The 15,623-nt window shown below is 42.4% G+C and overlaps 1 protein-coding gene across 1 annotated transcript in view; it reads left to right on the plus strand.

Annotated features, from left to right (window-relative positions):
• The window catches only part of gpr4 (G protein-coupled receptor 4), a 30,377-nt gene extending 16,036 nt beyond the window's left edge, over positions 1–14,341 (plus strand). Inside the window, exons 2-4 of the mRNA XM_069161427.1 lie at positions 8,032–8,792; positions 10,128–10,392; positions 10,922–14,341. Coding sequence (XP_069017528.1) covers positions 8,664–8,792; positions 10,128–10,392; positions 10,922–11,643 — 1,116 coding nt within the window. The 5' untranslated portion in view covers positions 8,032–8,663 and the 3' untranslated portion in view covers positions 11,644–14,341. The remainder of the gene's footprint in view (positions 1–8,031; positions 8,793–10,127; positions 10,393–10,921) is intronic.
• Positions 14,342–15,623: the final 1,282 nt, after the last annotated feature.

The raw sequence follows: 15,623 nt of genomic DNA on the forward strand, positions 1-15,623 counted from the left end.
CACTGGCAAGCCAAATAGGCTATCGCCGTGACGATCATAGGGGGGGGGGGGGGGGGTATCTCTTCATCGAGCCGCAGGCGAGCTGCCTGCGAAGGGCGGCAAACAGAACACACACAAACTCGAGTTCGATGTGTTTGGGGAACTGTGATGCATGAAATGGTGTTTTTTGGGCAGAGAGGCTGCAGGCTGCAGTTTAGTCCTGACGGGGAAACGTGCCTCATTCAAGTCATTCATCTTTATTTTTTGGCATAAAGCGCATGTTGGCAAAAGAATGTACAAATTTCAGCGTGTTTCGGTCAACACTTTTAAGGCTGCATGATTTTTTTTTTTAGAGTTTATGTTGGATGAAAACAATCAGTTTACATTAAAAAAAACATTTGATTTTTGCAACTTAATACCTAATTTAAATAGTTGTATTTCTCTTTGTATCTCACCTCTCCTACATCAAGTCATACAATTGTCATATAGCTGGTTTGGCAGGATTTGTCATAAACATAACACCTGTTGAGCTGGAATTGAACAATAACTCAACCAGAGCACAAGAGCTCATTGTTTGCGTTTATTGGTGCGTAAAGTTGTTTTTTCTTTTGCAGTAACAGCACTTAGGGGAATTACAGCAACTGTCTGGCAGTGCAGAGTCCCAGAAGCCCTGCAGGAAGAAAATACAATACAGTATCAACCATCTGGAGGCTGCTGGACATGAATGAACAGTTTCTGGTTTTGGTTCCACCTACTGTGGTAGAACGCAACCAATTACATTAATCAGGGTCTTAACGGCCCTCCCCTCAATTTCCTAAAATATCCTCTCGCTGAAGGTCTAAAACTCAAATTTGTCCTCTCAGTGTAAATACTGATTTCAGCTCGACCCGGTCACTGTGTCTGCAGTAGCTGTAATGGCGCTGATAAGTCCTCTCAAATAACGTCCTCTTCCTCCTCCTCTCCTCCTCCTCCTCCTCCTCTTGCTCTGCAGTGTTTATTGTTCATCGGGATGATGCTGGGGCTTTTCCCACCACACTTATGGGAGCTGACACCGAACTGTCTTCCCGCCTGTTTACAACTCATTATGGCGTTCGGGCCCCTCCGGGACGCCGGTCTCAAACTCAGAGCCTCGACGACAGGAGATGTAGCCAAAGAGTCGTGTCTGACGCTGCTGGTTATCACGAGTATATGGTTTCTCATTTTCTGAATCAAAGCCTGAGATGCTGGCTGGGTGGCGGTGACCATCTCATCTCTGGTAGAAGTGCAAGTCCTGCAGCTTTGGGTGGAAAAGGGTCCCCGATCCCCATTTATATGAATGGATGGAACAAATATTAGAACACCTCTTAGTGTAACATAATACAATTCAACAGCATTACGACTGGCAGCCTCCAAAATGACAATAAAGTTGTACATATCTTATTACAAACAAGGATGGCGCCGTCAGGGAGGTCCAGTGAGGAAATGACTGCATGTGAAAATATACAACAACGGGGGTAAGAGAACCAGATCTACCCATCACATCCACAAAGCTGCTCTTTCATCACACACCTCCGTTTTTTTTCTCCTCTTGAATAGTTGCTGTTAATTTGACTGCAAGGTAAAAGGTTTAGTGTAAGACAATTCAAGAGGAACTTTCCAATTCACCAAAACTAGTTGTGTGGGACCATTTCAAGAAGTTATGGCAGGTCCATCAGTGCACAACGTGACATACGAAATACATGGTTTCACATATTGGAAATACTTTTAAATTAAGAAAACAAATTGTGCTATTGTTATTTCTAAAAGTTGTTTTGGGTTTTCCTGCATTTTAACACCATGAGATTGGTGTTGATGGATGTTTGAAGATGATGACGTGTCTTCTGCTGACATCTTTATTTATTTACACCAAAGTGCTACAACGTTTGAGGTATTCGAGGTGCTTCACAAGACATACTGAATACCCTGACGTGGACCGTGATGGAGATTGTATTACAGTAAACTCGACAAACTTCACTATTGCCAGTGTGTGTGGGGGCCATTAGGGCACAGTGCAGAGCATTACGAGATGCAGTGTGTTGTAAGCTGAAACTTAACATCAATCATTCCTTATTTAATAGAGATTGTTTACCCGAGTAAAAATAGCAGCAGATAAAACTCTGAGTACCCGTAGTTACTGGTGACAGACGCTGCTCAAATGTCACTGGCCAGACCGACTCAATCGGGAAGGCATCCGGTTGCAAATGTATTAGATATAGTCCGGACTAACTCCTTGTCAATGAACACTGCCTGTTCAGCCAAGACAACAGCAGCAGCTGTTGACATTGGAGCTGTTCAGCTGCTGCGCTGACACACTTTATTTTACATTCATGCAGCCCAATACAAAAGCAGTGAATGTGTTCAGTAGCCGTTCAGTGAGATATGAAAGAAAAAGAAAGAAGTGGAACATGTTTAAAGATGAAGTCGCTCTGTGTTTGATTTGATTCGGTGAGTGAAAAACCTCCCGTGTACTCAGGGTGTTACTTTAAATATGCTCCGTCCACAATAAAGTGCAAACAGCAAAACACAATCTTTGCAGTTATGTCTTTGTGTGCTTATTGACCAATGTGAGCAAAAAAATGCACCATGAACCTCACCGGTGATCTGACATGTTGACCCACTGAATGCGATTTCAATAGTAGAATAACGAATAAGTACTTCGATGTTTTTTATTAAATGCGTTCGGTGGCTGTTGTGGAAATAATTATCACAAAGGAAGTTGTGTTGGTTTGAAGATTTAGATGAGTTGCGGTGCAGCGGGCAGATGAGTGAATGTTTGCATTAAAGTGAGTGAAGGTGAAGTACAATAACAAAAACAAAAAAGATGAATAAAGTCAGATGTATGCATCAAAATTACATCCAATAATAAAAACAGCTCATTGCTGTACGACTTCCCTACATTTACACACCTCTGTCTGCTCCAACATGTTGGTGATTATGTCACTGAACTGGAGCTGCGATGCTTTTTTTTAACAGGACAAAAATGGCACCGACACAGAAGGTTTGTTGCATGTAGTATTTTACCCCAGAAAACGGACAGCGCTCTTATGTTTCTCTATAATGCTTGAAAAGGAAGTTGTCGCGACAACAGACAGAAAACTGCATCCCAGCTGTGGTGGGAACATTGCAGCGTCTGGGTCTCTGGTGTACAATATGCTTCACTTGTTGGGTCAGGGTGAGCGTCAGTGGCCTCTGCCTTCATTTAATTCAGAAAGTGGATTTTCTTAAAAACTGATCAACTTGGTGTGAATTGTTCACTTGCAAAACCACCATGAATTGATATCTGATTCGTTCCTAAAACAGTTTTACAGCACTTTCATTTCGTGTGAATTAAAGCTAATTGATCTAAAACAAATTACAAAACACCAAAATAAAAAAAACAACTATCTAATTGTTTGTGGACAATTACGTGTCACCAATTGCATAAATAGTGGAGTGCTACAAGTATGATGCTCCTCTTTAACGATGGAGACGCTCATTAAAAAATAAATACTTTCAACGAGAGGGGAAATAAACTGAATTGAAAAGCAGATACAAGACAGAGACACAGTTTTTGGTATTTGTGCGAACCTGCATGAAACGTGGGCTGATGAAAATATAAATGTTGGGAGGTTGAGGTGAGGAACGTGGGAACGTGGGCGGGACAACGAGGATCCAACAACCTGCTGACATCAGCTGTCCTGCAGTTCAAGTTCAAACGAGATTTCAAGGAGAGAGTTAAAGAAAAAGAGTCCAGTTAAAGAGTTTCGTCACATCAGTTCAAACATCTCGGACACGTCCGACATGCCTCCTGAAGTCGCATCGACTGGTGTCAGATTTGTTGGCTGATTTCTCTAATCGGGTTTTCAACACTCCACTGAACAAGTTAGTTCAGACTTGTGCCTGATTTATTTATAATCAGAGAGTGTACTTTTTAAACAGACCCCAAAGTACTGCAAATGAAATGTTTCCGTTTCAGGCGAAGAAAATGAAAGTGTGACGATCACGGGGTCGACCCTGAAATATCGCTGACCGCGATAACGTGGCTTAAAATATCAAACATCCTCTAAACTGGACAGTTCAGGGTGTTTAACTATGACAGGTTTTGTACAGGAAAACAGATGTGCTGCTTTTTAATGAGCGTATCGTTCCTTTAAACTTCCCCGTGACCTCGGCGTCTACAGTACGTGTCCATAAATCGAAACAGACCTCGCAGGCAGGAAACTGGCTGTAATACCTGCTGAAGATCATCATTGTTGTGTCTTTCATCAGTTTCACCAGAGGTCTGAAAATTGAATGAGGCCATCTCTCTCTGTGTGTGTGTGTGTGTGTGTGTGTGTGTGTGTGTGTGTGTGTGTCCTGGAAGTGGCCGAGTTGTTTTGTGAAGTACAGGAGGCGTGTTGACATGTTTGCTAAGTGCAGCATTACCATCTCCCCTCTTCCAATGTTTGACTGTCAACAGTGAATGTTTGGCCGACCGCCACGCAGTTGCTGCCAAAACACAGATACACACACACACACACACACACACAGTTTTTTTTTACATCTACCGTACACCTAAAACTTTGAATCTATCAGAACAATTACAATTTATAGTAAAACAGAAGTCACATAGGGGAAGAAACACGAGGAGTCAAATGATACGTTTTAAACAAACCTGAACGAGACAAACACACAGTACATCATGTGTCCGGGACAAGGAGAGGCGTTTTGTGTGTGTGTGTGTGTGTGTGTGTGTGTGTGTGTGTGTGTGTGTGTGTGTGTGTGTGTGTATCTGCATGTACATGGACGTGACAGAAATCTGTTTCTCCAGTCTCATTATGGGGACTTGACTTCCTCCTATGAAACAAACAACAAGTCCCCATGACATGAATTTTAAGGATATGACTCGGTTTGATTCTCGTGTCGGGTTAGGTTCAGGGTTGTAGGGTTAGGCAAGTAAGTCTCCGAGAAATGAATGTAAGTCAATGTGTGTGTGTGTGTGTGTGTGTGTGTGTGTGTGTGTGTGTGTGTGTGTGTGTGTGTCACTGCCAGCATGCCTTGACCTAATCTCCTCTGGCAGCAGATCAGACACTGCTGTGCTGAACTCGACAGCAGAGACCTGGTTGATAGAGGCCTACATTGTACACACACACACACACACACACACACACACACACACACACACACACACACAAACACACACACACACACACACATACACACGTTTCTAATTCCCAAAGACTAATAAACCTTTTGAGCCTCTTTCCAGCTGTGAACTGCCTCAAACCTTCAGTCACATGAAATCTCTGTACTTTGTGTAATATGATACATTTTCACATTTTTCAATACAGACCGTTTCTGCAAGTAAGCTGTTTAATTCACTGATGGAAAAAAAACAAGACGGAAAAGGAAATAAGAGAAGCTTCCTGAATAAAAAAAAAGAAGTCAATATTTCAATAAACTGAAGATTTGACATTAAATGAAAACAGTTTTGTGAATTTCCTTCAGTCCAAGAGGACGAAGCTGCGTGAGTCTGTCCCAGTCACTGCAGTCTGCAGTCTGCGTGTGCAGCAGGTGGATAACGACATTGCGACTGTGATTGAGCATCACGACTGTTTCACTGCCGGGCGGTGTAGTACTACATCAGTCTGATCGGATTTTTATCTCACGTTAACTTAATTTTGTATTTAGTCAGAACGTTTTAACGATCTGAGCTCAAAGCCAGAGCGACACCCAGCGCTCGAGCAGAATTTACAAAGTGATGAAGTTGGCTGGCGGTCGAATGATCAGGTGAAGTGCGTCTCTGCGGTCATGTGATCTCAGCTCTTTGATTGACAGGTGCTTATGACTGCAGGGCGAAAAGGGAGATGTTTTTTTATCCACGCTGGGATTTTAGTCTGAAGTGTTTTCTTTTACGTGGTAAATTCTTCTACTTTGAAAGTTTAGAAAGAAACTAAAGGAATAAAATAACTTCGTACATCTGGTCACTGACTTCAACTTAAATTCCATTTCATGAGGTAACACGATGAGGACTGAGCCTTTGGCCTACTGATGAATGCCCTTACATTTGCAGATTATTGCTAAATTGTGGCCCATTTGTGTCTCAGTTTATCAGAATAAATTTTTCCTCAATGAAGTTTTTTTTTTGTGGATAAGGTCACTATTAAAAAGTCCTCGCTCAGCCGTCTCCTGTGTTGCTTACATGATTATTTATATGACTTTAGCTGTCAGCTCAGTCCAAAATCACTGTTCGACACCAGCGAAGGTCGTCATCAGTCCCTGAAGCCGTTTCCTTCTTCAGACTGTCATGTTGTGTGGTGACAGACGTATATGAGGCCTCCTCCTAGACTTTTAACCTGGAAGTGAACACTCACTCAGCATGTCGGCCTGTTTCTCTGGAGTCGGGCCGTCCCGCCTCGTCGTAGGTAGCGAGACCAAACAATCAAACATGATGATCTCTAATGTTTTTGGTGACCTCTCCTTTGGCACCATCATCAGGTCACCAAAACAGCATTTTTCCATTAGATAAACTAAATTTAAAAAAAAGAAGCCCTTTTCCCTTTGAGCGTGAATTATTTGCACCAACTTCTAATCTAATTCGTGCTGAAGGTATCATATTGCTGCTCATCCTGATATTTGATTTTGATTTGATGTAATAGATATATTACAATGAAATTTATTGAACAGTATCTTGCTCCCCAGAAGATCTACATTTTTGTTTTAAGCATCACAATCCCTGTGATACGACTCTGCTCACCTCGACCCAATTAAATGATTTCATCCCCATTTAAGTTAGCATAACGCTAAACTGGAAGTTAGCCAGCTCGGCCAGTGGAAGTCCCGCCGGCCAGAATGCATGCTCAATCCATCAACCTATCAATTTAAGAGGTATGAAAAGCAGCTGAAAAGTACATAAACTCTGGAGGGAGGCAGTTCACAGCGCTTGAGAACATATTCAAGTGTAGTGATTGATAGCACATGTGGACTCAGATCAGCCGTATGCAAAAATATCAAGGCTATCCAACATGTATAAACAGAAGCGGCGCTCAGGCTGGAAGAAGTGAAACAGAAACTGACCTTCCGGTCTGCTCTCCCCTCCTATTCTACATGTATATTCAGGTCATGTTTATAATAAGACTTACATAATGCTTATCATATGTCCTGGATTTTCAGTTTGCACACTATGCAAGGTCTAATAGTGCCTGTATGTTGAGTCAGCATGTTGTGTTATAACAGAGTCTCCGTACGAATGTCCCCCAGATGAAGTCCTGCTGTCTCACTGTACTTGCTGCATTTTCTGGGCCTCTTTCTCCATTTTACAGCACATCTATCATGCATTGTTGTTGTTGTTTTTCTAAATTCAAAATTCAAGTCTGTAGGTGTTTGTTCGTTCCAGTTAGATCAAGAAAGATCCCAATCCACTTCAAACACTTCAAACTCGATGCCTAAAAAGTGCCGGTCTGAGCAACAACAAACGAGTGTAGTGAATTAAAACCTTTGTAAACGTTAAATGTAGAAAGCTGCAAATAGATACAGGAAATGAGCTCTTTATGATTATGATGTAAGGAGAGGGACTCTGAATGTAAATTAGAGCATGATGTAACATTTCAACTACAGTCATTACAAACACGCTGAGTAGATAAACACTGTTCGAACCAAAAATACCAAAACTGTCCACAAAATCTAAAATAAAATGATGCAAAAGACATCTACGATGCTACAGAACGTCCCGTTGGTTGAAATGGGTTCGAATAATTCAGATTTAAAAACAAGCTGAAACTCAGCTCAATGGTTTTAAAGACTTTTTTTTATTAAAAATCACCAGATCTGCCCTTTATCTATTTTTTTGTTTCTGCTTTTCTTTTTTGTTTTATTTTCTTCTATCAAAGATTTTGGTGTTTGAACCTAACACCTTCATCTTATTAACGTAACTGTTTTATTTAATGTTATTTAACTACACATATCTGCAACAAATTCTTAAATTGAAGCAAACAACATAACTTTTTTTGGCGGGGATCAGATGTTTAATCTAAAAGTGTGTTAATGTACTGGCGTCTGTCTGTGTCTGTCTTGCAGATTGAGGAGTTCAGAGTACGTGGAGGTCCTGGTCGGTCAGCTCCAGACTGCTGAAGCTCTGTAAAGTCATTCCAGTGTTTTAAAGCGAGCATCCCTGAGGAGTTTTGTGTGTCATCGGGACCTTGAGACACAACCGCACACACACACTGATGTTCAGCCTCCTCCCTCTCACTGTGGACCTGGCAGACCTCTTATCTCTAAAAGATTGATGAGGTCCTGTCCAAGCGAAGGAGCCCTGGCACGGTGTCGATAAGGCAGCTTTCATTTCACCACATTTCATCGCCGCCTCCTGTCCTCTCCTCTTTAACTCCATACGGAGGGACACCGGGGCTGGCTTTGAAGCACCCGGGAGGACTATGACATGCCCAGACCTCTGGGTGAGAAGGACAGTCATAAGAAACAGGAACCATGAAATGCCCCGGAAATAGCAGCCGTGTTGTCTGCCATCGCTCCATGTTGGACGGCTGCGTGGGAGCTGAGCGGGACCGCCGGGTCGGCATGTCACTGTCAAACTGCCGGAGCTGGAATTTAAAGAAACTACAAAGGGGAAAAACACAGAGCTGAGAGTAGCTGAACGCACATCACACACCTGCACACGCAAAACACACACCCAGAGAGTATCACACAGGACAATGTGCAACATCTCCTTCTGTGATGTGGACAGTAAGGTGGACCAGTTCTTCCAACCCACGCTCTACATCATAGTCATCGTTCTGGGGCTGCCCACCAACTGCATGGCCCTGTGGGCTGCCTACATGCAGGTAAGGCTGACACACACACACACACACACACACACACACACACACACACACACATTACAGGTATCTGCCATTACATCAGTGTTATATCAGCACTTTGAATGTCAAAATGATAAAACCTGAATCCAGATTGAAGACGGGATACAAATGGTTTTAGATGTAGTGAGAAGAATGAACACTGATTTAAATTCATAAGTGGACCAGCTGTACGTCTCTTAAAACAACAAGCGGCTACAATAAGCATCCCGCTGAGTTTAACTGGTGGTGAGTGATGCCTGTCGTTTACATTATCATCCAAGTAACACGTGCAGCGCTGCCTGCTAGATACCGTCAGCAGAGCCTTTGGGATATTTTCCCATACAGCATTGAACATTTCTCGTGTTTCCCACAGACGATCAGTTTGCTTTGGCAGCAGATTGTTATTGACTTTTCAATTCATGCGAGTTCACTAACTCCTATTTATCAAGAAGCAGCATCATTAGAAGCCATTTTTCAACGTTGGATTATTGTTTGTCTTCCATGCCGGCATCAGGGCGACACCACAAGTGCATTTACGGTCATCGTAGTTAGTCGTAGCATTAGTTGTATTGCTTCATTACAGATTGAACATGAACTGAATCCAATACATGAACGTACTCGGTGTGCTGTTTATTTATCAGGGCGCTTCTGCCTCAATATTTACTTTGTAATATCAATACTTTTTGAGCTTCAGAGCTGTCTCATATTAGCTTGGTTTCAGTCCAAATGCTGGCAAATCAAGTTAGAAAAAGCTGAATGGAAGCTGTTCCTCCAATATATCTGTCCACTTCTCTCATTTCAAAGCCCTTGTTGTGGTTATTCACCCTTCAGTTGCAGAGATGTAGTGTACTGTGATTTACCAAAAGCAATTCTCTGTGTTTTAAAACACGGGATGTGTTCGTCTGCGTCAGACACTAAAGGAGAACGGCGTAATAAACCGAGCGAACCGAACCAGCCTGTCAAAGTCTTTTCATTTGTTTTCTATCTTTTGACTTTCAGGAAACTACAGGATTTCCTGACGCAAACACGCACCTTATTTGCATTTGATTTTCCCTTATGTTGTAAAAGTTTGCATTGAGTGATACATCCCCCCTCTTCCTCCCTCCTCCCTCCTCCTCCCCTCGAATCCCCTAATATTGAAGTTATTATCATTTCATTGACTACTGAGCTACACATGACACGCCTCTTCATCTTTTTCTTTTTTTTCCTTTCAACTTTTAATCTTCATCCCCTCCCCCGTTTTTCACTCCCGCCGTTCGCTCCTTCGCCCTCTTAATCTGTCCTCTCCGTCCTCTCCCTCCCTTTATCGCATCCCTGCAGGTACGTCAGCGCAACGAGCTCGGCATCTACCTGATCAACCTGTCGGTGGCCGACCTCCTCTACATCACCACGCTTCCTCTGTGGATCGACTACTTCCTGCAGCACGATGATTGGATTCACGGTCAGGAGAGCTGCAAGCTGTTTGGCTTTATCTTCTATACTAATATCTATGTCAGCATTGCCTTCCTATGCTGTATATCACTGGACAGGTACCTGGCTGTGGCGTACCCGCTGCGCTTTGCGAAGGTTCGACGAATCAAAACAGGTATGTGTGACTTATGTTCTAAAAACAAACTTGGTGTAATTGGATCTGTGACAACGCCGATGCAGCAATTTAGAATTAAAATTTAAAAAAAAACCATTTGATAAAGAGGACTTTCAAATCTGCCTCCATCGTGTGTTTACAGCGTTATGATTTTGCATTTGATGATTACTTCCCCAAACTGTGCCGGTGCGGAAACCGGAGAGGATGTGCAACTCTAAATCTGCCGTTTGTAACATAACAGGAAATTCAGCTTGAGTAGAGAAAAGATCACTTCCATGGAAGGTTGAAAATAAATAATAAGACATTTATGAAATAGGCAACGAACTAGAAATACAACATGAAACCAGCTTTCATCAAGTTTACATTGTCCGGATAACGTCGGTCCAAAGCAGATGGTGTTTAACTGTTTGAATACGTGAACGGTTACTTAAACCGGCAGTATTCATACAAGCTAGAGGAATATCAGTCACCACAGTATCCACTGTTTCTTCCTCTTCTTCTTTCCTCTCCTCCCCTGAACTTCCTGCAGCCGTCCTGGTCAGCGCCATGGTCTGGATCATTGAGATCATAGCGAACTCCGCTCCTCTCTTTCACGATGAGCTCTTCCAGGATCGGTTCAACCACACCTTCTGCTTTGAGAAGTATCCCATGCAGGACTGGGTAGCGGGGATGAACCTCTACAGGACCTTTCTCGGCTTCCTGGCTCCGTGGACGGCCATGCTGGTCGCCTACCAAGGGATCCTCGCCGCGGTGCGTTGCAACGTTTCAACGGAGAGTCAGGAGAAAGCCAAAATTCAGCGGTTAGCTTTGAGTCTGATTCTCATCGTTCTGCTGTGCTTCGGACCGTACCACATCCTCCTCCTGGTGCGGAGCGTCATGTTTCTAAGGAAGCCGTGTGACTGCGGCTCGGAGGAGACCTTGTTTGCGGCGTACCACGTATCGTTGGCGCTCACCAGCCTGAACTGCGTAGCGGACCCCATTTTGTACTGTTTCGTGAACGAGGGGGCTCGGCACGACGTCGGCCGAGCCCTCTCGGCCTTGCTGTCGGCGGCCTGTCACAGGGGCTCCTCTTCCTCGCCGTCGCATGCTGACATACTCAATGCTGGTTCAGTAACCATGGAAACGCCGCTGTCAGCAAAGAAGCAGCCTTGCGTGTATGCTGACGGAGGCAAGACGAGCAGCTACAAGACTGAGCTGGTAGCTCTGAAGGAGGAGTGTCTCCAGATGACCATCCTCACCGTTAGGAAGTGACTTCAACTCACGCAGTAACCGGTCCGAACCGTTCGGCTCGGAGAAAGAGGGGAGCTCCGAACACTTCCACGGTCTGATTTCTTCCGGCCTGACAGCTGAGATCAGATTCGATCGGTGGCTGTGGAGGCAAAAACCTTCCACTTAAATGGCACATTAACAAGCCAGAATGTGAATAAGATTAATAAAGTAAACAAAACAAACAGTCTTTGGCCGCGGTAACAGACCCAGGTTGAAATGATTACACAGCAGAGCACAACATTTTTAGGTGAAAAATCAGTGGAAAAGCCAGAAAGCCAGTTTGCTATAACAAAAGCACCAGTTGGGCAAAACATCTTGCAACCAAGTTAACTTCTTTTTTTTTTTTTTACATAGTTTATAAAATGTCTTTATGTGTTTTGTTTTCGTTTACCGGTTCTGTTCTTTCAGTCCTTCAAGCTGTGTTTTTTTTCAGCCTCTGCACAACTGCACTGCATGCTAATGTTAGCAGGTTAACATGCTGTTATCCTTCATGTCTGTTGGAGGTTTGTTCCTTTTAAAAGCGAGGTTTTCCTCCCCGGTGTCGACAAATGATTGCTTAGGTGGGAAATTGGTGAATTTCTCACCTCATTTCAATATCGCTGTCGCTGGTGTGATTATTAAGGATCTTAAAAACACAACTTGGATATTTAAAGAGCTTCCCGCTGTGCCAGGAGTCATTTATCATGACAGAAAAACCCTTCAGAGGAAAGACCAGCCTTCGTATGACTGAGTGTTGTTAGTGGTCTGAGAGAACACGGCTTTGCATTCAGCCTGCATGGACACCCAACTGTCCTAACGGCAGATGCCACAATTTGGTAAATGAGTTAAAAAGATTGAGGATTACTGGTGTGAAACATTTGAGAAGTCTTTATTATTACATTTGTGTTTGAAGGAAACAATAAAGCCTTATGAAGTACCTCAGCTAGTAAACTGTAATAGAAAGAAGGCTCAAAGTAGACGTGTCTTTCTTTAATAATGTGAGACATGTCTTTTTTGTGTTTTTTTATCAGAGATATCAGAGAAAATCCTGAACGCCTTTTATCGCATTCAGCTAAGTCTGAAAGTTTGAAAATAATTAATTTCCTCAAAATTATGAGCAGAAATCGAGTGTCAAAAATTATTAATTTTTTTAAATGTAAGAGCATGCATTTGCCAGTAATAGTGTAAATACTACATATGTGCTGGCGGTATAAAAACTAAATTTTTCATTGCTTTAAATTTCTGACAACCTACCGAGACACTGTTGCAGTAAACAATATCTGAATCTCTTATCAATCCAAACTACACGGCCGGACTAAAGACGACCCACAGTTGACCTAATAACGTTTACATTCCTATTACAGACACAAGCCTTCCAACTTCCTAAATAATATGCAATGTGTTGTGTTTTTTTTCTTTCTCATTTTCATTTTTCTTGTCTTCACATGTGTGACGTTGCACAACAGTCTCCAAATCTAACATTTGGTTTCCCTAAATTGGCAAAATTTGAACATTCCTCCGTGACGAAAGTGACACTGCTGGCTGCTAATATTGTTTGTCATATTAGGGAGACAAATGAAGAAATATTTCTCTGTATGGTTGAAAGCTAGGAGAAATAACTTTCAGGATGTAAACTTAAAACCATCTCCAGTGGTCCCACCGACCAGGAGGTTGGAGCTGAATTTAAATGATCGTTGCAAAATTGATTGTTTTTAAATCAATTAAAATGTTATAGCAAGCATGTCTCGCCTTTTGTACATGACGCTGATTTTTTAACATGTAAATATAACTAACAATTTTAATCCGCCAACACATTAGCTGCCATATTTTGCCATATTTTGATGCCTTTCTTACTCATAATGTCAAGTGAAGGCTGTAAACACCCAGTAAAAAAAAAACAACACAAGAAATGTTCATATGCTGCAGAGATTTATCATAATTTTACGTTACTTTGACCTCAGTGATCTTTCTTTGTCCAAGTTGGAAGCTTGTTTATAAAATGAATCCAACACAAATGAACTAAACATCTTTTTTTTTTGCATTCACAACATAATGACGGCTTCGAGAACAGATCATATGAACTAGACAGTAAATGTTACTTAGAAAAAAACAAGCAGACTGGACACAATCTTAGAGTAGAGGCGTCTTTAACTTTAAAGAAATTTACTGTCAGGCTTATTTAAAAGCTTTTTTTGAGTTTGCTTTTCTGTGCAGTCGTATGTTGGGTCAGTGGATATGACATTTCATCACTGCATCTGTTTACATTATATGATGCCCCGCTGCATGCTCAGAAATGTAGCAACGACATAATGAATTTTCTCGTGTGCAGTATTACATTTCATATAATTCCAGTCTATCGCGGTGGTTTGGTGGCGGTAGACGTCCACGCTGTAGTTGCAACCTGCCAACTGTTAGATTAGAAATATGGGAAATGTTTTGGAGATTGTCTGATTCCGACAGCAACGATTTTGTTGTTGTTGTTGTTGTTGTTGTTGTCGTCGTCGTAGTCTCGGCATGAACGCATGACTAAATTCAGTGCAATGATGTAAATTCAAGTTTCTGAACACTTTCAGCTTGTTAGTGTTGCCTTAAGCGCTGCTCTATGTACCACTGGTTTTTGTTGTGCATCTGTATGTCGGTGTGAGAGAAAAGGTGCCAGGCTCCATAAAGTGTAAGTGAGAAATAAATTATGCATACGAATTTTAAATCGACCGATGTTTGTTTATTTGTTTGTTACCTACAAGCTGCAAAAAGCTGCACCACTATCTGTAATCCAAATATGTTATAATAACACTCTAGTGTTCTAGACGCATGTGACAAAGTGTTAAAATTAACTTTAACACTCATTTGTGTTTGTTGATCTTGCCTCACACTTAAACCCCGGAGATAACCACCGGGACATGGATGCCCTTATCATCACCCGACAGCCCACCGATGGCCGACTTTTCACTTCCCTCGGGCCCATTCAAGACACTCATACACACTTTTGGCTTTTGAAGGGTTAGACAACATGTCGTGCGACCTATTTTTTTTTTATGCTTAAACAGAACCAACTCTATATCAGTAGGGCCACAGACCACAAAACACTTCTGCTGTTTTGCAGGCCGACAGACTTGAGAAGTGAAGACGAGGATCGCGTCCATAAACGTATAGAGGATAAAAAAAAAATAAAAAAAACCCTGCCACAAATCACATCCTTTGGACCAAGAAATCTGCATAACACTGCAAGTACTGTTCCTCAACAGATCACTGCACTGACCAGCAGAGAAAGCAGTTATGCTGCTAATTCAAAGTCACTCTTCACCTGGTCCCGTTCTAGATGGCCAGAGCTGAGCAGCTAATGAACGACATCGAGGACATACTGTACCATCCCTGCATGTGTCTATCCATCTGCATTATTACAGTGTGCTTGTGCATGTATCCTCGGCATTGTGTAGCGTGTCCTTTCCGTTACGACCCGGTACATCAGAGGGAACCGTTTATTTATGAGAGGACAGTTTGTACAACAGTACAGTGTGTGTCCATGTGAAGAAGGGAGCGAGAAGAGGACGTATTTACAGGAATGAACGTATGTAAAGGTAAACGTCACTGCAGGGACGGAGCCCTCACACATGCCTTTATGATCTTAACAGCAGAGAAAGGACACAACTCTGTCTCTGTCTCTGAGGGAACATTGTCTTTTACCCTCCACGCTCCACTGGTCACCTCTGCTGTAGGTCTATATATAGAGGCTCACCAGAGGCTACACTGTCATTATCAACAGCTCACCTGATTATGAGAGGGATTTATTATCAGTTAGGGACACAGAACTACCCCCCCGGACATAAAGGATGGTTGTGCTGTTTTTATTTCCAATTCAGTATTTAGATTAATTTCGGATCCGTGTGATCTATGAAGCTAATGGTGACTAAATGGGATTTACAGAAACTGTTTTCTTTTCTCACAGTCAGTTCCTGAGACGGTTTGTGCACATGGGGGCAGCA

This window comes from Embiotoca jacksoni, unplaced genomic scaffold, assembly GCF_022577435.1.
Source record: "Embiotoca jacksoni isolate LCO1_2020_lvr unplaced genomic scaffold, fEmbJac1.0.p SCAF_28, whole genome shotgun sequence".
Taxonomy (NCBI): domain Eukaryota; kingdom Metazoa; phylum Chordata; class Actinopteri; family Embiotocidae; genus Embiotoca; species Embiotoca jacksoni.